Source organism: Doryrhamphus excisus, linkage group LG10 (assembly GCF_037039965.1).
Source record: "Doryrhamphus excisus strain RoL-2023G ecotype Guam linkage group LG10, RoL_Dexc_Guam_v1.1, whole genome shotgun sequence".
In the NCBI taxonomy this organism is placed as follows: domain Eukaryota; kingdom Metazoa; phylum Chordata; class Actinopteri; order Syngnathiformes; family Syngnathidae; genus Doryrhamphus; species Doryrhamphus excisus.
Window position 1 is genome coordinate 10666852 of NC_136366.1, and position 26214 is coordinate 10693065.

General features: G+C 45.2%; 3 protein-coding genes across 4 annotated transcripts; 1 reads left to right on the top strand and 2 right to left on the bottom strand.

The window, feature by feature from the left end:
- Positions 1–12: 12 nt before the first annotated feature.
- Positions 13–4175, top strand: LOC131109052 (neuropeptide FF receptor 2-like). The gene is made up of 4 exons (XM_058060607.2): positions 13–133; positions 1358–1670; positions 1807–1906; positions 2035–4175. Exons 2-4 carry the CDS (start codon positions 1367–1369, stop codon positions 2915–2917), a joined length of 1287 nt encoding a protein of 428 aa, XP_057916590.2. The 5' UTR covers positions 13–133; positions 1358–1366; the 3' UTR covers positions 2918–4175.
- Positions 4176–6555: 2380 nt separating this feature from the next.
- LOC131119854 (SWI/SNF-related matrix-associated actin-dependent regulator of chromatin subfamily A member 2) lies at positions 6556–14249 on the bottom strand. Of its 2 annotated transcripts, XR_013629261.1 has the most exons (7): positions 14107–14249; positions 11728–11945; positions 11556–11661; positions 10433–10534; positions 9229–9358; positions 8084–9152; positions 6556–7939 (listed from the first exon to the last, which is right to left on the bottom strand). XR_013629261.1 is itself a non-coding variant. In XM_058064775.2 (6 exons), the coding sequence occupies exons 1-6, from the start codon at positions 14206–14208 to the stop codon at positions 9028–9030; spliced, it is 783 nt and encodes a 260-aa protein (XP_057920758.2). In that variant the 5' UTR covers positions 14209–14249; the 3' UTR covers positions 6556–9027. The 2 variants fall into 2 exon arrangements, 1 of the variants encoding a protein (XP_057920758.2); XM_058064775.2 differs by having other exon boundaries at positions 6556–9152.
- A 33-nt stretch (positions 14250–14282) lies between these two features.
- On the bottom strand, positions 14283–26197 carry LOC131104449 (KN motif and ankyrin repeat domain-containing protein 1-like). The gene is made up of 11 exons (XM_078794332.1): positions 26179–26197; positions 23065–25254; positions 22636–22788; positions 20304–20406; positions 20084–20227; positions 19922–20009; positions 19586–19805; positions 19362–19504; positions 18513–18713; positions 18319–18409; positions 14283–14365 (listed from the first exon to the last, which is right to left on the bottom strand). Exons 1-11 carry the CDS (start codon positions 26195–26197, stop codon positions 14283–14285), a joined length of 3435 nt encoding a protein of 1144 aa, XP_078650458.1.
- Between the last annotated feature and the right edge of the window lie 17 nt (positions 26198–26214).

The following is a 26214-nucleotide window of genomic DNA, read 5'->3' on the forward strand; positions in this document are numbered from 1 at the left end:
CCGCTGGGATTGTGTGCATCTTCGGTCTGTGGTGGCAGTGGTACTCTCTGGGAGCGCTGAGGGATGCTGGTTGGAGAGGAGACCACCTCTCCAGAACTCACTGACTGAAGAAGAGGACCAGACACACTGCCAGGTCAGCGCTTTCATCTCACTACTCGATGACAGAAATGACACTTCTACAAACCTTGTCACTTCCTAAGCTGATTTTAGATACAGGCTTTGTATTCATAGGGATGACAATGTTATTGTGCCATACTGATTATTTAGCTGTAAATAAGCAGCAATAATAGAGTATCATGTTAACTGAACTGGAAAATAATCATGTTAACTGAACTGGAAAGCAGGTTTCCCTTCCCGTCTTTCACAAGTTTTCATAAAAGGAGGAGTTTTAATGGCGGGCTTTTTAGGTGGAATAGGCGTGCCCCATTTTTTATCCTTGAAAAAATGTTTTTATATCTTTACAACTCTCAAAAAAGACAAATATGTGTGTTCGTGTCTCGTATAAGGATGGTGGGTGATGGGCGAAATTCCATCCTTTTAATGTGTTTTCATAACAAAACGTCCTTAACTTCTAACAAAGAAGCTAGCTTGCTAACATAACAACCAGAACCGGAAGTATCCAGTCTATGTTGCCAACATTTGACGCTCACAAACTCGTTTTTATACTTTTACTTGAATAAAACAACTCTAAATGCCTAAAAAAATTAGGAATGAGGGGGATAAATGAATATTTAAGGTTCCTTTTACCTTCACAGAAGACTTGATTCTTTATGTGAGTAATCCCAAAGACACGATCTGGCAGCGAGATACCACACGGACGCCAATTTCCTGTTTTGTGATGGGTTATTTCTTGAGTTTAACGGGGTTTCTCACCTCATTGACAAAAAAATAGAGCCCGCGGAAGTTTCAATTGGCGTCATTTTCATAAAGAAGATGAGAAACACTATTTAATTGAGTTGATTTTAAAAAACAGCTCATCACAGAACAGGAAAAAGGTGTCTGTGTGGTGTCTCGCTCCCACATGGAACACTCACGTCAAGAATCACGCCAGTGAAGGCAAAGGTAACCTTAAATGTTCATTTATCCGTTTATCCCTCGTTCATAGTCATTTTGTGATAAAAAAAAAACATTAAAAACACAAGTGTTACAATACATTTGTTCACATTTGCCAAAAGGAAGGTTTTTCTGAGCGAGACCGCCCCCTGGTGGTGTTTTATGGGTAGTGAATGAATAAATACGTGGTACCACTTTTGAGGCCTCCAACCTTTGAAGGTTCAGCTATATATAAAGATATGGTTCACCTCATATCACTGGCAGTGTAAGCCAAATATTCAATTTCTCATATTACTTTGAACAGGTGCAGACTATGGACCAGAACCTTAGTGCCGCCAACCAGTCCTGGGCCCCGCAGGAGCCCCCACGGGGCCGGGCGGACATCACCTACGTGGACCTGTACCTCCACAAGCCGTCGGTGGCGGCTGTCTTCATCGCCTCCTACCTGCTGATCTTCCTGATGTGCATGTTGGGTAACGGCGTGGTGTGTTTCATCGTGCTCCGCAGCAGGAACATGCGCACCGTCACCAACATCTTCATCCTCAACTTGGCCATCAGCGACCTGCTGGTCGGCATCTTCTGCATGCCCACCACACTGGTGGACAACATAATCACAGGTGGGGGGTGCAGAACTTACACTTATGTTTTTATTCTTTACTTTTTACAGTATTTTTCCTGCACTTTAAAGCATGAAATAAAGCATGTTTTTTTTCCGGTATTATTATTTGAAAATCTGTTTTTCTTGTCCTGTAGGTTGGCCTTTTGACAACATGGTGTGCAAGCTAAGCGGGATGGTCCAAGGAATCTCAGTGTCAGCATCCGTCTTCACGCTGGTGGCCATCGCTGTCGACAGGTCGGTTGTTTATTATGATTATTGCCCTGTTGAATCACAGCTGTATTGTCATGCTAATGTATAAACGAGTCAAAAAGTCGCGGTGGAAGAAAAAAAACATTTTTGGATTTGACTTGAATTACGCTCAGGTTCCGCTGCATCGTCTACCCGTTCAAGCAGAAGCTCACCATCGCCACGTCCAAGCTCATCATCATGGTGATCTGGGTCTCGGCCGTGTCTGTCATGTGCCCCTCCGGCATCATGCTCCAGGTCACCAAGGAGCCCACCGTGCGCATCGTGCTGCGGCGCGACAACGACACCCGCCCCTTCAACTGGTGCCGGGAAAACTGGCCCAGTCAGGCCATGCGGAAGCTCTACACCACCGTGCTCTTTGTCACCATCTACCTGGCCCCGCTCAGCCTCATCGTCATCATGTACGCCCGCATCGGGCTGGCGCTCTTCAAAAGCACCATCCCTGCCCTGAGGGGCAGCGGGATCGGGCCCGTCAAGAGCGGCAGTGGCGGCAGCAGCGGCAAAGCCAATATGGAGGCTCGGCACACCATCCCCAAGAAGAAGAAGCGTGTGATCATGATGCTGCTAGTGGTGGCGCTGCTCTTTGTGTTATCATGGCTGCCTCTGTGGACCCTGATGATGCTGAGCGACTACGCCAACCTGAGTGAGTGCCAGCACCGCGTGGTCAACATCTACTTGTACCCTCTGGCGCACTGGCTGGCCTTCTTCAACAGCAGCATCAACCCCATCATATACGGCTTCTTCAACGAGAACTTCCGCAGGGGCTTCCAGGCCGCCTTTAAATTCCAGCTGTGCTCCGTCGTCGCCAAACACCAGAGGAGCTTTTTGCACCGTGCCTGGGGGAACGCCATCCTCCCGATCCAGCCGACCACCCTGGGGAGAGCGGGCTCGGGACAGGTGGCGAGGAGCGGGAGATGCTTGAGTCAGGAAGCCACAAAAGGCGACACCAGAGATCAGGACCTGATCATGGAGGATCTGGAGAAGATTTCTCAGATTTAGACCAAGACCTAAACCATTACTCTGTTAGATTAGAAACACGTCAACCTCTGATCATCTTCCACAAGCAGACAATTTGTGATCATGACTGACTTCATTTGAATGTTTGACAACAAAAACATATGAATACCAGTTTTGTAATGGATGACACAGGCCACCATTACGTTTCCAGTATGGCCTCCCTAAAGCCCCAAACCAACTGTATAGAACCTTGTGGACTATTCCTCAAAGTTGGACTGAAGAAGAATTCTCCCAAGAAGAGTGGGCCACCCAGAATTTTGCCAGGAGCTTGTTGATGGCTCCAGAAAGCATCTCGTGGAGGTAAAAAAGACATTTAACCAAGTATTACTGGTTTATAGAGTCAACGGAGTGGTGCATCAGTCCATAGTGGAGAAGAGGGAGTTGAATCAAAGAGCTACATACATTAGCTCCCCTCACCTATGGTCATGAGCTTTGGGTCGTGACCGAAAGTGACAAGATGGAGGGTACAAGCGGCCCAAATGAGTTTCCTCCGTTGGGTGGCTGGGCTCCCCCGATAGAGATAAGTGGTGTCGTCCGGGAGAAACTCAAAGTAAAGGCGCTGCTCCTCCGCATTTGAGGAGGAGGATTTTAGGATGCCTCCCCAGGGAGCCGGTAGGAGGCCTCGGGGAAAACCCAGGACACGTTGGAGAGACTATGTCTCTCAGGGTGTCCCTGCTTAGGATGCATCCCTCATGACACGAAATCGGATAAGCGCCGATAACATGCCAGTTTTTGCACATGATTAGGATTGTGTCAAAAAAAAATTTCAAAAATTTTGCCCGGGTTTTTGCGCAATATTCAACATTATGGTAATCATAGGGACTATTACCCTGGGCTTTGATACAAGCCAGGGTGGGCGTGGCTTTGGGGTGTCTCCGGTTTCCTCCCACATTCCAAAAACACGCTAGGTTAATTAGCGACTCCAAATTGTCCATAGGTATGAATGTGAGTGTGAATGGTTGTTTGTCTATATGTGCCCTGTGATTGGCTGGCCACCAGTCCAGGGTGTACCCCGCCTCTTGCCTGAAGACAGCTGGGATAGGCTCCAGCACCCCCCGCAACCCTTGTGAGGAAAAAGCGGTAGAAAATTGTACAGAACGGCTGCCGCTTGCGTGACGAAGAGATAAATAAATGAGATAAACGTGATAAATGATATTTTATGGGTGTTTTTACTGTTTGTTTTTGTCTTTGTTGTTCAGCGTTCATAGTTTATATTGTAAATCTTTTTATTCATGTACATCCTGGGTGTCTCATTCATTAAAAACCTCTAAAATTAAATTCTGTTTATTGAAGTGGTTTGTTATTATAACATTACCAGTGTGCAAAATAAATAATTAGAAGTATGAAATGCACATTATACATATAATATTACATACAGTATATACTGCACATTTGTCAAACGTTTTTCAAAACCCTCAGACCACTTCCTCTATATGTTCCAAAAACAATAGACCTTCGTGGAACTTCCTTAGTCAGCAAGGAACCCTCACAACTTGGAGGAACTGAGCAACAATTCCAAGGGAGAGTCCACAATCCTGGTCACTCTTGTTTCCCTGATCCCTGTCCATGTTTTTTTTTAATTTACCACCTGAATTAGGTGTTCCGATACCTCAAAATCCCAACGTACTCCCCACAGGGTTCCTTGAGGAACACCTCCAAGTTCACAAAGCACATATGGACTGGATTAGCAAACTCCCATGTGTAAGGTTGGTCCACAGTTCCACAACCAGGATGAAAACCACACCGTTCTTCTTAAATCCCAGAGTCAACTATCCAGAACCGCTGACTAGATCTCACCAGGAAAGCTGAGGAGCGGGATCCAACAACATTTGGAACACACCCTCCGATCCCTCTTCTTCAAGTAGGGGACCACCACCACCCCGCCCGGTCCACTAATCGTGTCAACCAAGACACCCCCCGCAGCATCCAGGGCCCCAAGGAAGTCCAGGCAGATCCCACCAACCCTTGGGGCCCCTCCACCATATAGACAACACAACACAAAAAAACCTTAGCGTCAGGCAGGGGGGTACTGTTGTATATTTTAGAATAAATCTGAATATTATGACAACAGAGTCATAAATTTACGTGAACAAAAGTTGTACATTTAGGAGAACAAAAGTCATAAATTTATGAGAATAAAGTTGTAAATTAATGAGAAAAAAAACTCTTACAGGCATTGCCTGAGGCAGCTATGAAAAGGGGGTACTTATGTGACCATTGGCCTTGGCTGGGGTAAGAAAGGCAGACATGTAGCCATGCTAATCTGTTAAATTTATGACTTTATTCTCCTAAATTTATGACTTTATTCTCGTAAATTTCAGACTTTATTCACAAAATCTTTTTTTTTCAATGTGGCCCTAATATCCTGTTATAAATAACCTACACTGGATAGTTCTTAGCATGTTTAAAAAAAGAAACAGCAAAGAATATCATTGAAATATTGGCTTTTACAGTCACTGTGACACAAGGTCTTATAATAATAATAATACGCTGAGCGCTAAGTCCACTCTACAACAAGGTTCCTCAGGGGATGGGGGGGGAGTGCCCGGACATGGAACCTGTCTTTTTCAATTCTCAAACGTGAAGAGCAATTACAGGCGGGTACCACAACACACCTGATTATCCATTAAATAGCTCAGTCCTTCAGGGGACGGCGCCGAGGATTGTCTTCCCCCGCAGATTAAAGGAGACGCTAATCTGCCAAAAGCCATTAGAGCTTTGTTCACCTCCAGCGCGCTGCCATTAGCTTTAATTCACAGCCCAGCTGTTTAATAGAAGACAACAGCAACGCACTCATGGTGTGTGAGAGAGGCTTGAGGAAGCATATGTCAATAATAATAATAATCCTTTCTCCCCGTGCATGCGTGGGTTTTCTCCGGGTACTCCGGTTTCCTCCCACATTCCAAAAACATGCTAGGCTAATTGGCCACTCCAAATTGTCCATAAGTATGAATGTGAATGGTTGTTTGTCTATATGTGCCCTGTGATTGGCTGGCCACCAGTCCAGGGCGTACCCCGCCTCTCGCCCAAAGACAGCTGGGATAGGCTCCAGCACCCCCGCGACCCTCGTGAGGAAAAAGCGGTAGAAAATGAATGAATGAATGAATAATAATCCTTTGCTCCTACACCAAGCTTGTGGACACGCTACTGATTGTTGATGAGAGGTCATAATGTCATACTTACACTTACTTTTTAAAAACATTTTTTTTAAATTCTAATAAAAAATAGCTTTTCCATTCCATGTACGAGGTGCATCCCTGCAGGATGGCGTGGAAAATATTCCACCTCCATCATGCGACTTGGCTTCTCATATGTCCTCATATGTCATATTTTCATCCGCCGTTCCCCCAACCGACATCACGGATGACAGATGCGTGTGGGCAGAGACGGGCAGAGACGGCTCGTGACGTTTGATGAACGATCAATAGCCAACAATCAACAACATCACGTGTCCCCCGTGACTAGCACACATTCAGGAGGAGGTGTCCAGACATAGATGTTAGTTGACTTGTATTGAGCGGTAATATGCACCGTGTCGGATTCTCTATGGTGCTGTGAGGCCATGATGTGCAGATAGAATCTGTGTTTTGACAAAATGTATTTGGAAACACTTGAACACCTTTGGTTCTCTCCACCAGCAACACACACTTCATGCGCTGGACCATCATAGCAGTTCTGGCTAAGACGGTGGCTTTTATTCACATGACTTCATCAAAGGTGGATCTGCTACAAATTCACATTCAAAGTCCTAAAAAAATGCACTGATTTATTTTCTTTCTCCTTTAAAAACAACAAAAACAACTTCCTGGGGTGCAGTCACACATGGATGCTCCACGGTTATGTGCTGTATGGACAAAAGTATTGAGACACACCTCATCATGTGTCATGCAATATTTTTCAGACATGTTAAATGACATACAAACACATATTTACACAGTTAAAATGATTTGTTTTACTTTCCACGTGTAAATAAATTGTATAATGCTGTTTTTAAAAGCATATTGTCATATTTTAAGCAGAATGAATCACTTTCATTCCATTTCGGAAAAGAAATAGTTCGAATGTGCAGCAAATTTAAGCAATATTCATATTGTCCATGGAGCTGTGTAATACATGTATTTTCTGGATGATTTTATTTTAACATTCTCTAAAGTAAAAATCACTGAATTTCCACATTTCCTGGTCAAATACAGGGTAGAAACCTCAGATGACCGACCGTCTGAAGCATTGAATGCCTTCCGAGCGCCGGTGGAATGTCTTTAAGGTAAGTGTGACATCATTATTCATGCTAAGCAGACAATAAAATACAGAGAAATGTCATACGGTGAGGAGCACAGTACTGTGGTTCACCATGAAGAGGGCAAACATTAGCTGGCAGGTGCTTGTCACTGCTGTCTTTCTACTGGGAGACTTTGAAAACTAAGAAAATGAGGAGAACAAAGTAACAGAACATTTCCTGGTGAAGTATCCTCCTAATGAATAACCTATATAAACATTGAGTCAAGCACAAGAATTGAAAGTTGTACAAAATAAACCCCCAAAAGGAAGTGCCTCACCAGCCATGAACCTCACAGTCACAGTCGTACTCAAATTTCTAACAGAAATCAGCCTAAAGTCTTCCCAGTTGAGTAGTTGGAATGGATGTCGATACTTTTTGTCCAGAAGTCATGAAAAATAAAAAAAACTCCAAAGTAGTCAGTACCTCACCAGCCATGAACCTCAATGCATGCACACAAATTCCCACAGAAACAACTCAAACGTCTTCCCAGGCAAGTAGATGAAATGGATGTCAATACTTTTTGGCCAGAACTCATAACAAATGAAAAACTCCAATGTAGTTAGCACCTCACCAGCCATGAACTTCATAGCTTGCGCACAAATTCCCACAGAAACCACTCAAAAGTCCTCCCAGTCTGTTAGTTGAAATGGATGTCACTACTTTTTGTCCAGAATTGATTAAAAAACAACAAATCCAAAGGAGTCAGTGCCTCACCAGCCATGAACCTCACCGCATGTAAACAAATACCCACAGAAACCACTCAAAAGTCTTCCCAGTCAAGTAGTTGGAATGGATGTCAATACTTATTGTCCAGAATTTATAAAAAAAACAACAAATCCCAAGGAGTCAGTGCCTCACCAGCCATGAACCTCACCGCACAACACTGCTATGATGTCACACGTATACACAAATTTCCATTGAAATAACTAAAAAGTCTTGCCAGTGGAGTAGTTGGAATAGATGTCACTACTTTTTGTCGAGAATTTATAAAAACAAAAGAATTCCAAATGTGTCAGTGCCTCACCAACCATGAACCTCAACGCATGCAGACCAATTCTTAGAGAAACCACTTGAACATCTTCCCAGGCAAGTAGTTGGAATGGATGTCAATACATTTTGTCCAGAATTTATTTAAAAAAAACAACAAATCCAAAGGAGTCAGTGCCTCACCAGCCATGAACCTCACCGCATGTAAACAAATACCCACAGAAACCACTCAAAAGTCTTCCCAGTCAAGTAGTTGGAATGGATGTCACTACTTTTTGTCCAGAATTTATGAAAAAACAAAAACTCCAAAGGAGCCTGTGCCTCACCAGCCATGAACCTCACCGCACAACACTGCTATGATGTCACACGTATACACAAATTCTAAATAATACACAAAGTCTTCCCAGTGGAGTAGTTGGAATAGATGTCACTACTTTTTGTTGAGAATTTATAAAAACAAAAAAATTCCAAACGTGTCAGTGCCTCACCAACCATGAACCTCACCGTCACACACAAAACACAAATATGGACATAAGTCCCACAGAAAGGTCTTCCCAGCCAAGCATTTGGCAAGTGTCTCAATACTTTTGTCCCCATAGTAAAACATGCTTGGGAGTATGAAGGCCTTAGATAGAAATGGAATGGTTAAAAAGTATTTTACTGAGGGAGAAATGAAAGAAAGAGTCAGATAACCGGTCGACAACAAATACAGCGTCTGAAAGCACAGCCACGTGACTTATTAGAGCCGATGAGTCATTCCAAACACGTCCTTCAAAGGAAACAAGAATGTTGACAAGAGAACAGAAGATGTCTACAAAATAGGAGTTCACCCTTCGTCCTTGGAGGTGTTTTCCTCCGCACCCTGGTCCTGGTACAGCGGCAGCCTCTTGGCCGTGAGATTGCGACTCCTCTCCTCGTTATCCGCCTTGACGAGCGAGGCGGCTTGGAGCGCTTGCGGAGAGATAAAAAGCTGACGAGGGCTTTCTGTCGATAGTTGGCATGCTCATCTTTCAGCCGTCCACTTTACCTGCTGGCGTCACACCTTGGCGGCCTTCACTTCCGCTCACCGCCACCGTTTGTTTGGGCTCCTCGTCGGTGACGATTCGCAGCCTGGCGCTCTCAAAAACAGACTTGATGACGATGGAGTCCTCGTAGATCTGCCAGGGAAAGAGTCTTCATTTAGGGTACGGATGTGAGGCCCTATTTAGACCCTTCAAGGTCCCCTATGAAGGAAATGGGACCTTCCAGTCATGTTCTAACACAGGGATCTCAAACTCAATTTACTTGGGGGCCACTGGAGCTCGGGTCTGGGTGAGACTGGGCCGCATCAGGTTTTCCAAAAAAAAACAAACGCATTTATTAAAAACAGAAAAATGAATAAACTTTGCTTTGGTTTCGATTTTCTACAAGAAAAGCTGTGATAAAACATTCCACTGTTCTCAAATATCTTACTTTTTATTTTTCTACACAAAATAAGATGAAAAATAAATAAACAAATCAATAAAGAAAATCAGTAATAAATAAATAAATATAATAATAACAATAAAACGGCAAATAATAAAAACTTAAGAAACCACATATAGTTGGTGGGTAGACAAATTATTTTTTTCAGATTAAAATGAACAAAGCATTATTAGAGCCCTGTAGACATGACAAAACACGACTATAGTCACATTTATACTCTTTTTATTTACAACATATTGCACAACTGCAGGGTCTTGAGTCACATGCTAACTCGCAAACTAGAGAGCTAGCGACCTAAATGGTAGCCTTCAAGTTATTTCCTTTAAACTTAAATAGCCAAAAACTTACCACTTCCACATGGATAGGGAGGATAACTATTAACAGTTATTTAACCTTTAACATGAACATTAATCAAACGTAATAATTTTTTCTGGGTACATGATACCATACAGCATCCATATCAAACTTGCACAGGCCGCACTAACATTAAACTTTCATATCAAGGCGGGGGCCTCAAACTAGTGTCCTGTGGGCACTTTTGGCCCGCGGGCCGCGTGTTTGAGACCCCTGTTCTAACAGGAATACACTCCTGATCGAGCTTTGACGCCCGGTTGACACATGGCAAGAACGTATGTTTTGCACTGTTGGATCTTAGGGCGGATCTTAGGAAGATCTTTTTATGGACTTCTTCACATCAGCAACAGGCTATATTTCCTCTCCTTTCTATTTTTAACACGTTAAAAAAGTGGGAATCTTTAACGCTTTACCTGAGATCCTTCTAGGTTGTAGGTCTGAGCGTTGTGACACAGCAGGAAAATATCCTTCTCCAGGTCCCCGACGCTTCTGTACTTGTGATTGCGTACACGTTCCTGCAAGGAAGATGCAACACCTTTTACCCGAAAACCCTTTTATTGATTCATTCATTTATTTTCTACCGCTTTTTCCTCACAAGGGTCAGCTGTCTTGGGGCGAGAGGCGGGGTACACCTGGTGGCCAGCCAATCACAGGGCACATATAGACAAACAACCATTCACACTCACATTCATACCTATGGACAATTTGGAGTGGCCAATTAACCTAGCATGTTTTTGGAATGTGGGAGGAAACCGGAGTACCCGGAGAAAACCCATGCATGCACTGGGAGAACATGCAGACTCCACACAGAGATGGCCGAGGGTGGAATTGAACCCTTGTCTCCTAGCTGTGAGGTCTGCACCCTAACCACTCGACCGCCGTGCCGCCTAGTGATGTTTTAATGATGTCCTAATAGAAGTATGAGTCTGTTTATGAGCACCAATGTGAGATAAATCTATTATCTCCTTCACTTTGCGCTGAAATGCTTGCTTTTGAAGTGGAGCGTTTCAGGCAGGCTTCGCTACACACCTTAAAAAAAAACCTCCCGGGGCTCTACCCGCTATTTCTAAGCAAAACCTGTGGTGTGCGTAGAGCCCCGCTATCAATGGGACAGCTCACCTGTCAGTCCCTGCTGGTGTAATGGTACAGCTGCTGCCTTGTAAGGCAGATGGCGGGGGTTTGAGACTTGCTTTAAAAAAAACTACAGATGTGGGAGCAGCAATTGTGATCATTCTGTTTTTTCTTAATAAGCTAGGAAAGCGTTGTGTTATGTTAGCTATGCTAGCATTGCTAACACTTGTGTCCTCCTGTCCCACTCCTTCATGTTACATTTGTACATATATATAATATTTGTATGTGATATATGGTATCTATGAAGCTGGATACAGATTCAGTTTTGGCTAGCAATGCAAAATTAGCAATCGGGCAAGAAGCTAAACAGTAACGTAAACATGGCAGCACTAGCGTGATTGTTGAATATGCAGTCAATGTCAAAGTTGTGCAAACTCCGTGTTATCTGGGTCTGAATCCACTTACCCTGATCCTTCTGAAGTCCACAGGCTTCCGGATCAGCTCGTAGTACTCCGGCGCCTCCTTCCTGGAGGGAAGCTGGACAAAGCCTTTACTGATCTGTCGACCCACGCTGCAAAGACAAAACACGCTCAGAAGCTACAGCTAGTACCATCAAGGTAGGTGACCGTGTCCTTACCCGTCCTTGTAGTTGACCACCATGTCCACCAGGGTGCTCAGTTGCCGGGTGAGCTCGGGCGGATTCGGTGGCAGCTTTTCGGCGGGCGGCCGCCCTCGTTTCCTCTTGACCTTCTCTCCGGTTTCCGGCACCGTCTGGACCTCCTTGTCTCCGTGTTCGCCTTTTCGCTTCTTCTGAGCGCCGTCCTCCTCCATCTCCTCCTTCCCTCCCGCTTGAGGCTGCGGCGAGACCAAACAATCTAACGAGCAACCCCAGGAGGTAACGAGGTCGTTTTGTGGAAACTCATTTGCATCTCTATTATTCTCGGCCTCGTTGTTATGCCGGTTAATGGCGGCTTAATCACTCAGCAGATTCCAAATCAATCAAAGGATGCAATGCCATTTCAATGCACGGGCGAAGCATCCAATCACGTTGCTCTGAGGTTACACCTATGCTGCTCACAACCTCTAGGGGGCATATGTGCAAAACATCATAGTTGAGTCTGCAACAGCAGAACATAACATAACATAACGAGGGGCGGCACGGCGGTCGAGTGGTTAGCGCGCAGACCTCCCCGTGCATGCATGGGTTTTCTCCGGGTACTCCGGTTTCCTCCCACATTCCAAAAACATGCTAGGTTAATTGGCCACTCCAAATTGTCCATAGGTATGAATGTGAGTGTGAATGGTTGTTTGTCTGTATGTGCCCTGTGATTGGCTGGCCACCAGTCCAGGGTGTACCCCGCCTCTCGCCCCAAGACAGCTGGGATAGGCTCCAGCACCCCCGCGACCATTGTGAGGAAAAGCAGCAGAAAATGAATGAATGAATGAATTAATTATTGTAGTGGTTGTGAGCTCATGACTGACACCTAGTGATCAGAGTAGACTACTGCTTATCATTCATACCGTCTTTGAGTGCATCTTCTGAATGCCGTAGATTGGATTTTACATTATGTGCTGAAAAATGTCAGGTAGTGGCATGTGGGTCAGCTGATACCGATACCTATACCTATAGCGATACCGATACCGATACAGATGCAGATATGTATAAGATGACATATCTCCTGTGGTGGAATGAACACATGCGTGTTGTATACAGAATTTTTTTAATATCGCTTTTCATGATCTGGGGCTGCACGGTCGTCAAGTGGTTAACACACAGGCCTCACATCTAGGAGACCCGAGTTTAATTCCACCCTCGGCCATCTCTGTGTGGAGTTTGCATGTTATCCATGCGTGAGTTTTCTCCAGGTACTCCGGTTTCCTTCCACATTCCAAAAACATGCTAGGTTAATTAGCGACTCCAAATTGTCCATAGGTATGAATGTGAGTGTGAATGGTTGTTTGTCTATATGTGCCCTGTGATTGGCTGGCCACCAGTCCAGGGTGTACCCCGCCTTTCGCCTGAAGACAGCTGGGATAGGCTCCAGCAGCCCCGCGACCCTCGTGAGGAAAAAGCGGTAGAAAATGAATGAATGAATGAATGGAAAAAACTGATACCGATGTCGACCAATATGATATTTTTATGCTGATATAAGACATCCCTACCGTTTTTGTATACATAGCTCCACTCCGTGATGTGACATGGAAGTACATCACATGTTTACAACACGTCCGAAAAGGAGTAGGAAGAAGCAGAGCCACTTCCTGTGTTGAACACGTTGGCATATTATTATTTCCTTGTTTTTGGCATCGTGTGGCTTGTTTGGTCGCATTCAAAACAAAACAAAAAAAGACAGCACTCCACTTTTCCTCTCATTTGCCGCCATTTTTTGCACAAAAGCATGCCGCTCGCCTTTCTGCATCCTAATTATTTTTTAACCCCGCCATGGCTGGACGCTGCAGCCGTCGGCAATTAGAGAAGGCTGGGAATTTGCGAGACTGCAGGAGGAATTCACTCGCAGCAAAAGCAGCAAGCCTTGGAGAGCCCGGGGAGGAAATGGAAAAGGGCGTGCGCAGCAATCCAAACAGAATACTGATGCATCAATCAACAGCATCGTGCACGCCGTTGTTCCATGCTAGCTTGTCAAGGGCAGGGATGACGGGATGCTGAGACGCTGGGAGACTCATGGCGCGGAAAAGCAGACGTGTGTGCTTTGAAAGCCCCGCTGCTGAGGCTGTGTGTGGGGTGTGGGGGGGTGGGGTGGGGGGTTTGCAGCATCACCCCGGAGAGACGGAGGTGTAATCCTCCAAGATGCCGGCGTGTGCATGCCATGCGACGGGAGACTAATCTGAGCAAGATTCCCGCTCATCAACACACACCTACACTCCCACTCTCTCTCTCTCTCTCTCCCGCTCTCTCTCTCTTACACACACACACACACACACACACACATAAGCTTCCATCCATCCCCATGCCATGTGGAATCCGGAATGTGAGACATGCAGCAGGATTGTTTACCTGAGCGCAATCTGCAGGCGGCGGGCTAGCAGGATCGACGGCAGCAGCGGTGGGGGAAAGAATTAGCAAGCCAGCATAGCGGCGAGCTGCTAGTCTCTTCATCAGCTGATCGCTCAACAAGCGGAGCCCAGAAGGGGGGAGAATTAAAAAAAAAAAAAAAAAAAGGCGCTATGTTTTCATATACAAATCATTGGGGGGGGACACAGCCAGACGCCGTCTCTTGTCCGTCTCTTTCCCGACTGTGGAAGGCCCGGAGCTTGTCTGCCTCTGCATGCTTTTAACATCCACTGGTGCCAGACTTTTTTTTTTTTCTTTTTTTTTTTTGCACCCTTCCTACCCTCCCGCTAAAGGTCCATTTTTTATTTGAGCTCAGCTGAGTAATGGTGCAACTCGACGATTACACCAGTCGACAGAATCCTAAAGCGCGTAAATACGGACCGGCCTTGGAGCCAACACGGCATGGAAACATCCCAGAGTGGTAACAATGGAGGCATAGGCACATCTGCTTTCTGTTAGTCAATTACATGGATTTTTTTCCCATCCTGTGTACAACGCTGAGGGGAAACCAAAAGCGTGTTGAAACCTCAGAAGGGAAGACAAGCGTAGGAGATGTCGACAGTACAGTCCGAGCTGGCTGGACGGTGTTTGGAATGTCGTGGGATGGGGAAAGAAATCCCATTGCACACGTGTTGAACAGGAAACCGCGTAGCAGCTAAAATTAGCATCCAGCCAAGCTTATAGCCAAGGCCCACCCCCACCCCCAAATCCGGGATATCTTAATGCATGGGTGTCCAGACTTTACTTTATGAAAAATGAAAGGATGCAACTTTTTGTGAAGAAAAACAATAAATCTCATCTCAAATGTTAGTATCGACTTTTAAACATTTTATAATCAAATCATCTTTTTATTCATTCATTCATTTTCTACAGCTTTTTCCTCACGAGGGTTGCGGGGGTGCTGGAGCCTATCCCAGCTGTCTTCAGGCGAGAGGCGGGGTACACCCTGGACTGGTGGCCAGCCAATCACAGGGCACATATAGACAAACAACCATTCACACTCACATTCATACCTATGGACAATTTGGAGTGGCTAATTAACCTAGCATGTTTTTGGAATGTGGGAGGAAACCGGAGTACCCGGAGAAAAGCCACGCAAACTCCACACAGAGATGGCCAAGAGTGGGATTGAACCCTGGTCTCCTAGCTGTGAGGTCTGCGCACTAGCCACTCGTCCGCCATGCTGCCCCATAATCTTTTTAGTTTCTCATAATTGTTTGTAACTTTTAGCAAATATTATATATTTTTCCATCCATCTTATATGCTGCTTATCCTCAAAAGGCTCGCAAACTCCACACAGACATGCTCAAGCACAGATTCCAACCCAAGTCTTCCCCATCTCCTGACCTGCCTACATGCTAACCACTTGCACACCGTGCGACTATTTTTTCTTGAATATTTCAACTCTGCTAAAAGGAAGTTCATTCATTCATTCATTTTGTTATCCTCACGAGGGTCGCGGGGGTGCTGGAGCCTATCCCAGCTGTCTTCGGGCAAGAGGCGGGGTACACCCTGGACTGGTCGCCAGCCAATCACAGGGCACATATAGACAAACAACCATTCACACTCACATTCATACCTATGGACAATTCGGAGTGGCTAATTAACCTAGCATGTTTTTGGAATGTGGGAGGAAACCGGAGTCCCTGGAGAAAACCGACGAAGGGGGCCATGCAAATTCCACACAGAGATGGCCGAGGGTGGAATTAAACTCGGATCTCCTAGCTGTGAGGCCTGTGCGCTAACCACTCAGTCGCCATGTAGCCTAAAAGGAAGTTATTTTTTCTCATGGAAAGAACCTCCTCCCTCTAAGGACATGACACCGGTGCCGCCTGTAGATGCTAGCCAGACTACTACCTCACTTTGTAAAAAAATAACACAAAATCAGGCTTCACTGCAGTCTTAAAATGCTACAGACGTCAGAGATTAACACGTGTTGCTAAGGTTTGTGTTGATGTGATGTGTGGCATCCCTTAGGTTGGATAAGTGCAGAGTTACAGCGTATATGTCAAAGGTGGATAGTAACGCTAACAGTAGCTTGTGGACGAACACAGCTCGTTAGCATTAAAGCTACACACACACAAAACCTGCTCAAAGCACTCCTAAACAGCCATCTGCAGTCGGACAGTAGACAGACAAATGTAGGATCATGATGTTTATTGGAAGTAAACAAGACAGATGTTTGGAAGACAACTTCTAATTAAGTTGGAATGCGGTGTGCCGGATCGGATTAGCCAGCGCCCCTGTACTAACAACATCATCCGAGCAATGTGTTCCCAAGGAGCGCTTAAAGCTGCCGCCTGTTGCCGTGGCAACAGGAAATTGACGGCGGCAGCGGCGCTTGTGTATCGTTTTATTTGATTGCACTTGCCGGGGAAATGACTCAGAGGCATTTGACATGCACGGGCACTCAGTAATGGAGGCGTTCAAGGACGCCACCCACTGGAAGGACACTGTTAATGGCGGCTGAGCAGTCAAAGCTCCTTAGCATTATTACAAGCAGCTTCATCTACCTCTGCGCACGCTTCAAAAATGTTGGTATGAAAGTCACGTGTCTTAGACTTGCTGTACTGTTGTTGGCAATGAAGGTGGCATTAGCTGCATTTGAAGTATTGTGAGTGGTCGGCCTCCAGCGGCTTTATCTACCTCTGCATGCGATGTAAAATATTGCTAGTCATTCATGTTACAATTGCTGTTCTGTTTTTTACAGTCAACTCACCCGAGCTATTAGTGCTGACGAGCGTTTTGCCCCTCACCATGATTACAACATTGGTTCTGTTGCTGCTAAGTTGTGATATAGACCTGTTTTATTAAGGAAGTAAAAAAAAAATAGTAGAAATTAGCCATATTAATGCTGGCTGAGCAGTCAAACCCCAGGCCGCTTTATCTACATCTGTATGCGCTTTAAAAATGTTGGTGTGAAAGTCACACGTGTTAGACTTGCTGTACTGTTGTTGACAATGAAGATGGCATTAGCTGCATTTGAAGTATTGTGAGTGGTCGGCCTCCAGCGGCTTTATCTACTCTGCATGCGATGTAAAATATTGCTAGTCATTCATGTTACAATTGCTGTTCTGTTTTTTACAGTCAACTCCCCCAAGCTATTAGTGCTGACTGAACGTTTTGCCCCTCACCACGATTACAACATTGGTTCTGTTGCTGCTATGTTGTGATATATACCTGTTTTATTAAGGAAGTAAAAGATAGTAGAAATTAGCCATATTAATGCTGGCTGAGCAGTCAAACCCCAGGCCGCTTTATCTACATCTGTATGCGCTATAAAAAATGTTGGGTTGGCTGCTGGTGTGAAAGCCATGCATGTTACTCTTACTGCACTACTTGCTACTTCCTATTACTGCTGACTCAGCATTTGGTCCTTAGCACTATTACAACATTGGTTCTATTGCGCAATATACTGTATCTGCTTCAGTAAGGAATACAAATGGAAGAATTTGAGCGGTATTCATGCTGGCTGAGCAATCAATCCTCCTTAGTGCTATTACAACATCGCTACAAGCAGCTTTGTCTACCTCGGCGTGAGCTTTAAAAATATTGGGACAGCTGCCATGCGTGTTACACTTGCCGCACTGTTAAAAAATCAACTAATTGCAGCTATTAATGCTGACTGAGCAGTTGGCGCCTTATTGCTATTACAACATTGGTTCTTCTGCTGCTGTGTTGTGCAAAGTACCTGCTTTACACAAGGTACTAAACATGAAGGAAATTGAGCTGGCTGAGTAGTCAGACCTCCTTGCAACTATTCCAGGCAGCTTTATCTAACTCTGCATGTGCTTTAAAAGTGGTGTGAAAGCGTGTTACACGTGTCGTACCCTTGTGTTGTTGCGCTATATAAATGTTCACCAATGAGCTTCTCCAAATTGTGATTCATGTTGAAAAGTCAACTTGTTATGTCCAATAAATAACAACAGCATCGCTCCAACTGACTGTAACGCTGCATTTAGCTCTCATGAAATGGCCTCATACATTTAGCAAGACTTAGTTATTTTTAAAGCATGTGGCGTTCGCCTAGTGTTGAGCAGAGACGATTCACGACCTGCCACCCTGATGAGCCTGTCAACACAAAGAGAGAGAGTGAGACAGCATATATCGTGGAGATGTTCTTGAAAGAAGATCTGCCGGCTCATACCTCGCCATGTCCTTTGGAGAAGTTGGTATGAGCGTAGAGAAGCACGGCGATGTCGTGATGTCCCGTCTCCAAAGCAATCGACAAGGCCGTGCTGTCATCCTGGCCTCACACAAAAGACACACAAGCACGTTCAATGCGTCAACGGATGTTTTACACAACCACCCCTGAATATGTTGGATCCGGCGTCAACATCGTCACTCACGCTGTCCTTCAACATGGCGTCACAGTCCGGCTGCTCCAGCAGCAGCTTCACCATGCCGGCGTGGCCGTGCTCGCTGGCACACATCAGCGCCGTGGAGCCCTCGTCGTCCTGGAGGTTCACCTCCGCCCCGCGGGCCAGGAGCGCACACACCATGTCCACCCGGCCGTGGCTCACCGCTAACATCAGAGCTGTCTGACCAGCCTGGACAGCACAATTTCACATCAGGACATCCTCAACATTTCATCCAATACATAACGGACTATAGAAAATATCAACATTCATTCATTCATTCATTCATTCATTCATTCATTTTCTACCACTTTTCCTCACAAGGGTCGCGGGGGTGCTGGAGCCTATCCCAGTTGTCTTCGGGTGAGAGGCGGGGTACACTCTGGACTGGTCACCAGCCAATCCAAGGGCACATATAGACAAACAACCATTCACACTCACATTCATACCTATGGACAATTTGGAGTGGCTAATTAACCTAGCATGTTTTTGGAATGTGGGAGGAAACTGGAGTACCCGTAGAAAACCCACGCATGCACGGGGAGAACATGAAAACTCCACACAGAGATGGCCGAGGGTGGAATTGAACCCTGGTCTCCTAGCTGTGAGGTCTGCGTGCTAACCACTCGATCGCCGTGCAGAAAATATCAACAATAATGATGAAATAATAATAACCAATTAAATGTATTTACATTTGTAGTCTAGCCAAATAAAATACATGAAATTAAATTAGTGGTCTTGTTAAAAGAAATGAGTATTAAGAAGGTTGTTTTTGCTGTGCCGAGAGACGAGAGGATCCATCAACAATGTGTCAGGGTGGGGTGGGGGGTTGCGTCTCACCTGGCTGGCTTTGGCGTTGACATCTCCTCTGTCGAAGAGCCGCCCCACCACGCTCATGTCCTCGGCTTTGTCCACGGCGGCGAGTGCGGCGAGCATGATGGGAGTGTAGCCCGCTTTGTTTTGCTTGTTGACATCACACACGTCTGCAAAAAATCAGCAAGATTCTCACAACAACCATCCTGTCATGAGCACATGCAAAATGAAACCAAAGTGCAAGACCGTACCGGCATCGAGTAACTTCTGCACCACGCTGAAGTTAGAGTGTGACACGCTGTAGTGCAGAGCGGTGTTTCCGTTGCCGTCGGCCATGTTGGCCACGTGTCGCAGTAGCGAGGGTGAAATGACTCGGAAGCCGGATAAGTAGTCTTCCACGGACTCGGCGGAGGCCGACTTGGGGCTGGACACGGAGAACCACTCCTGCTGGACCGTCTGCAGGCAGTCACGCTGGAAGGAAGACAACATGGCCGTCAGTGGAACGGACACCTTGTATGTGTTTCTAAATGCTGATTATTATAAATATTACTATCCCATCGGCGCACATTTTGAGACCATAGGCTTACCAGTTCCCTGCCGGGTAAACGTTTGCCCTCATTCAGGTGCATCTTCAGGGCCTGGCAAGCCGACAGCATCTTCTCAGTGAACTTGCACCTGTGCGGTTTAAAGATGTGAAACAGGTGAATCGAGACGTGAGATGAGCTACACTAAAGCCACCAATTTTTCACCTCTTGGTGATTTGTGATTTTGTAGACCCTTTGGTTGCCTTGCTGGGGACGCTTTTCAGCCGTCTGGTTGGTGCTATGTCCTGAGAAGACTTCCTGATTGGCGCTCGCTCCGCCTCCTCCTTGTCAGGTGACACAGGGTTCAACCTTTTTGGGTAAAAGAGAAGTGTTTTATGCAATAAAAGGCTTGAAGGACATCTGAAGGTATAAGGGGATGACGTACCCGCTGGTCACCTTCATAAACCTCATGTTTTTTCTGGTGTTGCTACAGCTTTGGTCACCGTCTTTCTTCACTCCCTTGCGTAGAACACCCATATTAGATCCATCTAGGAACGATAGATGATTTGGAGCAGGTCATACAGAAAGAAGACACTTTCTTGGGTGATTTCCAGTTACAAGACACCATTTTCACCCATTATGGATACTTTGGGCTCTGTGACACATTCTAAAAATACAATTGAGCTAGAAAAACAAAAAAGCTCCAGCAACAATAAAGATGCAAAAATCAAAAGTCAAAATATTAAGAGAAAAAATTGCAATGTTATGAAAATAACATATTTTTAGAAGCATAAATCTAAAAAAAAGACTTTAAAAGTTGTGATATGAAAAACAACAAATAAATTTGTAATTTCTGGAGAATTTGGTTTTTAGAAAAATTTATGCCATGAGAATAAAGTCAAAATTTGGGCATACAATCATCATCACCATAAGAAAGTCGGAATAGTTGGAAATTAAAAAATAAATAGCAGAAAGGGTAAAAACAGCTGGAATTTCATGAGGATAAAGTCAAAATATTAAGAGAAAAAAATAGTCGCCTTAACGAGAAAAAAAAGCCACAATTTCATGAGAATAATCTCATAATATTGTAATCATAATTTTAACTGCATAGAGCTGACATTAAAGACTAAACATCAACGTCATGATATGATGAGAAACATCAAACAAAGTTGGAATTTTGGATGGATGGTTGCGGAAACAAAGTATGGGAATAAACTTATAAGAAAATGTTTTTAAAAATCATCAGAAATGAAAAAAAACAGCTGTAAGTTTGAGTATAAAGTCAAAATATTAAGAGAATTTTTTTTTATTCTAATGAGTACTTTTAGGAGAATCCCATCATTTGTCTGTTGGGGTGCCCTAATTTATGCACCTGCCTACTTTTGCCGACACCATTTGTGTGGGTGTGTGTGTGTGTGTGGGCTTCGTGTGTGGACACCCCTGTGTTAACGCTTGGTAATGCTCAGCACTGGCCTGGAAAAGGAGACTTTTCAACTTGTGCAAGGACTTGATGTTTTTGTCTTCTTCCTCCAAATAGAGAGGCATGCATTCTGAAAAGAAAAGAGAGCGCTTCCTCCTCCCCTGACGAAGGCGTTCAATTTTAAACCCCGGACCGCAAATTACTACGTGGCGAAGCCGACTTCCAAACCCAGATAACATTCCAAACGTGGCCAGTGTCTTCGGGGCAGCCACTTCCTCCAAAACTGAAATGCAATTTTAGCTCAGGCCTGAGAATGAGCAAGATGCTCTTTCAGCAAGACCACTCCAAGCTTATTGTGTTTCTCTCTTTTTTTTAAGATGAACCTGAAGTAAGCTGGAAATATTGCAAGCCTTCAACTACAGTAGATGGATTTAACCATTTTTAAAAATAGACACACCCTGCTGCACACAATGCAATTTCATGTTTATGTGGTCAGACAGTATGTATGTACTGTACATACTGGACCTCAAGCTTCCCAAATATCCAAGAGGACAAGTCATGTGAAACTGTAATAAATCATAGCGTGGCATTTCCAAGACAGAAAACAGGAAGTGGTTCTTTTCATCTCTGTTTTGTGCATTTAAACAACAAAAGCCCCTACCCACTAAATGGTAACTACTTGGCTTACCACCACTCTACTCACTATTTCCACTACAGCTACTATTTCTACTCGGGGTGTCCAAGAATAGTCGACTACTCAACCATTAGATTCGGAGGAGTCTGATTGAACTATGAAAATGTCATGTGACATCAAGACTGTACTATTCTGACAACACGGGGGTGCCCATGGGTGCTGCTGAGCATGCATATCATGTTCTTGGTTGAACATGGACAAAATTTAACCAATCAGATTCAAATATGAATATTTCTAGTCTCAGTGAGGAAGATCGAGCAAGAATCCAAAATGAAAGTACACGGACTCTACATAGTAGTTGACGTGTCCCTCTATTAAGTCCTCTATTAAGTGAGGTTTGTGTAGAAGAGAGAGTTAAGTTTGGGAGTGAGAACATTACATGTATGTCAGTATTTTTCCATCAGTCATATGTAAGTGTTGCTCAACTCTGATTGTGCTATGTGAGTGTGAGTTTAAGAAGCTATTAGACTGAAAATAGACTGAAAAAGAGACTGGATATAAAAGTGTAATAATATTATATAGTATTGTATGTTTCCATGGGTTATCAGTTAGTGTTGTGCAACTTAAGTTCTGCTATGTGAGTGTGTACTTCAGGAAGGCCATCTATGTAAAATACACTGCGCTAATAGTTTAATGTCCAATAACATAAACATGAATGTTTACCTCTCATAGCTGACGATGTCTGTTGCTCTAACATCTGTATCATTCTTTTCACCTCCGAGTCGTAACCGCCCTGTGGACAGATTCCCGGATTGGGTTTGTTGGAATTACAGGAGTCGGCCGGCAGCTTAGGCGGGAGTTGATTTTGTGTGTTAGCTGCAGAAAAGACAGAGGACGGATCAATTTCACATGACCGTAAACGACATGGGTTGTTGTTCATCGTGACAAAGCTAGCATGCATGTAACACAGATATGCTAAAAGATTTTAACATCATGGGCTCTAATTTCGTAGACCAGGCGCCGCACCAACGGAGTGTAGCCAGCGCACTTTGAAATTTTTGTGTGCAGCGCAGCACAGCGCAACGCAACGCAACGCAACGCAGCGCAAGGATGCTTTGAGAGTTACACCATGGGGTGTAATGAGTGGCTTACCTGAGTCATATGGAAGGACTTCTTCACCTCCTTTGTTACTGCATGAGAATGTGGAGCTTGTGAGACCCTGGTTGTTGCTCAGGTGAACCAACAGAGGATCTCCACGCTGGTTGACCACTCTCTGTGTCTTTTCTATGGAGCCTTCCAGGTATGACTTACTCTGGGACGATGCAACCTGTTGACTGTTTGGACCTGACAGATCACGTATCCTCCCCTCCCCTACACCAATACTTCTCGTCTTCACTGGGTCAGGCAGATGGGACGGTCCAGAGGCCATGTTTTGGGTTTTTAGTCCAACCAGAAAGTTTTCGTAAATGCTAGCAAACCCAACACCGATGTCCCGGGTATTGTATTTATGGGTATGTTCTTCCAGGGGGCTGGTCCCCACTCCAACCGTGCGGGTCTTTGGGATGCCCTTGGTGTCTTTGAGCCTGCTTCCAACCGACACTGTTCTCGTGGTGGGGGCCTTGGAGGTGTTGGTGTGCTTGTGCTGGCTTTTGAGGACAGTGTTGGTGCTGGAGTCCACGTTGAAGGCATGCCTTGTGTTCGTGAAGCGAGACACAGAGCTGAGTGAGGTGCTGCTACGCTGAGACGTTGTCTGCGGTGACGCCGTGAGTCCAAGAGTGACCCCTTTGACTGGATCTGTGGTCACACCTTTAGAGACCATGATCTTTGCTTCACGGACGACCACGTTCACAGAACACTCTCCACATGCGACCGACTTCAGATTCTTAGACTTTAGATTCTCACATGGAGCTTCGGTGTTGCTTCCCACATCACAAACCTTCACCTCCACCCCGACTCCTTGAGAGATTGTCAGAATGTGAACTCCTGAACCCTTCTCCTTGGTTTCCACTCGCTCTCTGACCTCCCAGTGGCTCATTGGTAGATCGGGTCCAGCGCAGACGTTCTTCAAGTCAGCTCCACAACACGACACAGCAACGTTCTTCACCTGGATCACGTCTTCTGTGCTGGCATCTCTTAGCTCGGTGTGGTTGCCCACGCCCTGGCTGATGGTACTGGGCCCGGCTTGTGTGCTGCTGCTAGTGGTCGGAGGGTGGGCAGAGGAGGCTTTGTCAGCTCGGTTTCTGGCTTCTGCAGCTTGGAGCTCCAGTTTCAGACGACTCATCTCTGCTTGGAGAGTAGACTCTTTCAACTCGGCCTCCAAGTGACAAATCTTCTCCTTTAAGATGCCAATTGTCTGATGTTGGGATTCAACTTCTGCTTCCAGTTCCATGTTAGGTGCTGCAATGGATTTATATTTGTTGTCCTTGGTGGCTTCTTTAGCAGTATCGCCATCATCATTCACATGGATTTTTTCTTGCCATGCTGGGAAATGACTGCTTTTGATGGTTCTTTCGAGTGCCAGTATTTCATCTTCCTGGTCACCAAAGTCATAGCAGTCTCGCTTCTCTTTGGTGAAAAAACCTTCGTCGGTACTCGTCTCTGTGTCCTTATTCTGGTTCTTGAGTTGAGAAGCCAGATGCTTCTTCTCCTCCTGAAGGACTGAGATCTTCACCTTGAGGAAAGGGATGATCTTCACCTGTTCCTCAAGTTCCCTCAGCTTCTGCAGAGCCACCACCATCTGATCCCGGACATTCTGCAGCTGCAAGGGGCTTGTCACCGGGGTACTTCTTCCAGAGCTCTGCGGGCTCAGCTGGAGGCATCCCGTGCTGCCTCTGCTGCCCAGGGAGGAGCCAAGGTGTCCATAGATATCACTGCCTACGTTGGAAGCTTTGCTATCAATGTTGGTGTCATTATAAGCACCCAGACCGGTGAAGCGAGAAACAGAGCCAGGGGAGCTAACGCCTCCGAAGCTGGCCAGTCGGCGACGGGAACCAGGTTGAAGATGGCTTGCTATCTCCTGCTCCAGGCTGACGTGTTGTTGCTCCAGCACAGGGTTCTGTTTTTGCAACAAAGCAACTCTGGCAGTCGGACCTCCATCATTCCTGGGCTGGTTTTTATCTGTGGTGGACCCGTGAGGTGGAGGAAGAGGAGGTCGTCCTTTGGGTGCAGAAGACATTCCCAGCAGCCTTGTGTCATCACTGCTCGATGACGATGACAGGGACTCTGCAGAAGGCCACTGGCTGGATGAAATGCCACTTTGTGCTTTTTCCGCATCGCCGATGACCGCTCTGGGTCTCCTCTTAAGGCTTAGCCGCTTAATGTTGATGCTGTTTTGGAAATCACCTTATACTCCAAATCCTGGACCTGTTCACCAGGTACTTCAGTTCTCAGTTGTTCCTGTTGGACCTACAGTAGAAGCCACAAAAAACTACAGTAACTCCAAAATGTGACCTTCATTACTGCAGAAGTTTCAGTACTAAGAAAAGGCCAAATCCTTTTCTTCCTCACCTCAGTACCGCTCGCTGCTGAGTCCCCCTCTCATCCGACTTCTGAGACGTTCTTGTCTTGTATCGTAATGATTTTGACAGTCATTTCTCTGAGGCTGTCCCACACACAAAGAGGAGGGAAAGAGGAGGGTTCAACCAAAACCTTGCAGAAACTGTTTTCAGCAATATAACTATTCTCAAAATGTCATGTGTCTCTGCCTGCTCTGGACTCACTACTCTATAATTACCCCTCAACTTTCCCTTTAAATGCCAGGTCCTAGACTTGGCCGGGCTTCCTCACCATCCAGGCACTTTTCAACCAATAAATATAACTGTAAAAAATTGCAGATATTCAGCCGATGTTTAAAAGATACAATCAAATACAAAGCAAGAGGCATTGAACACACTCATTGCACAAATGCATGTCGTGCATGATTTGTTGCACAGAGATGTTACCTGGAACAACACAAAGATGCTTCAAAAGCCCACTGGTGACTCCTCTTATATCCACTAAGAGTAAAAAATATAATGTATCTGTGTTCTCATCTTGATTGATCGCCAGTGCAGGGTATAAGTGCATCCCCCTTTCAACCTCTGTCTCACACACATTCCACATTCTGCAGTGGAATGCTTACATAAAGGAAATGCAATGCTGTCCCTGATCTATACGCTCTTCAGAAAAGCACTATCAGCTCGAAAAGACACAGCAATGCAAGCATCCCACAGTACTGTAGAGGAGATTTTTTTTCCAAGTATTATGCACATATACACATGTATTTACTTGATAGTTCTGAATACATTTGAACTAATCAGGTGG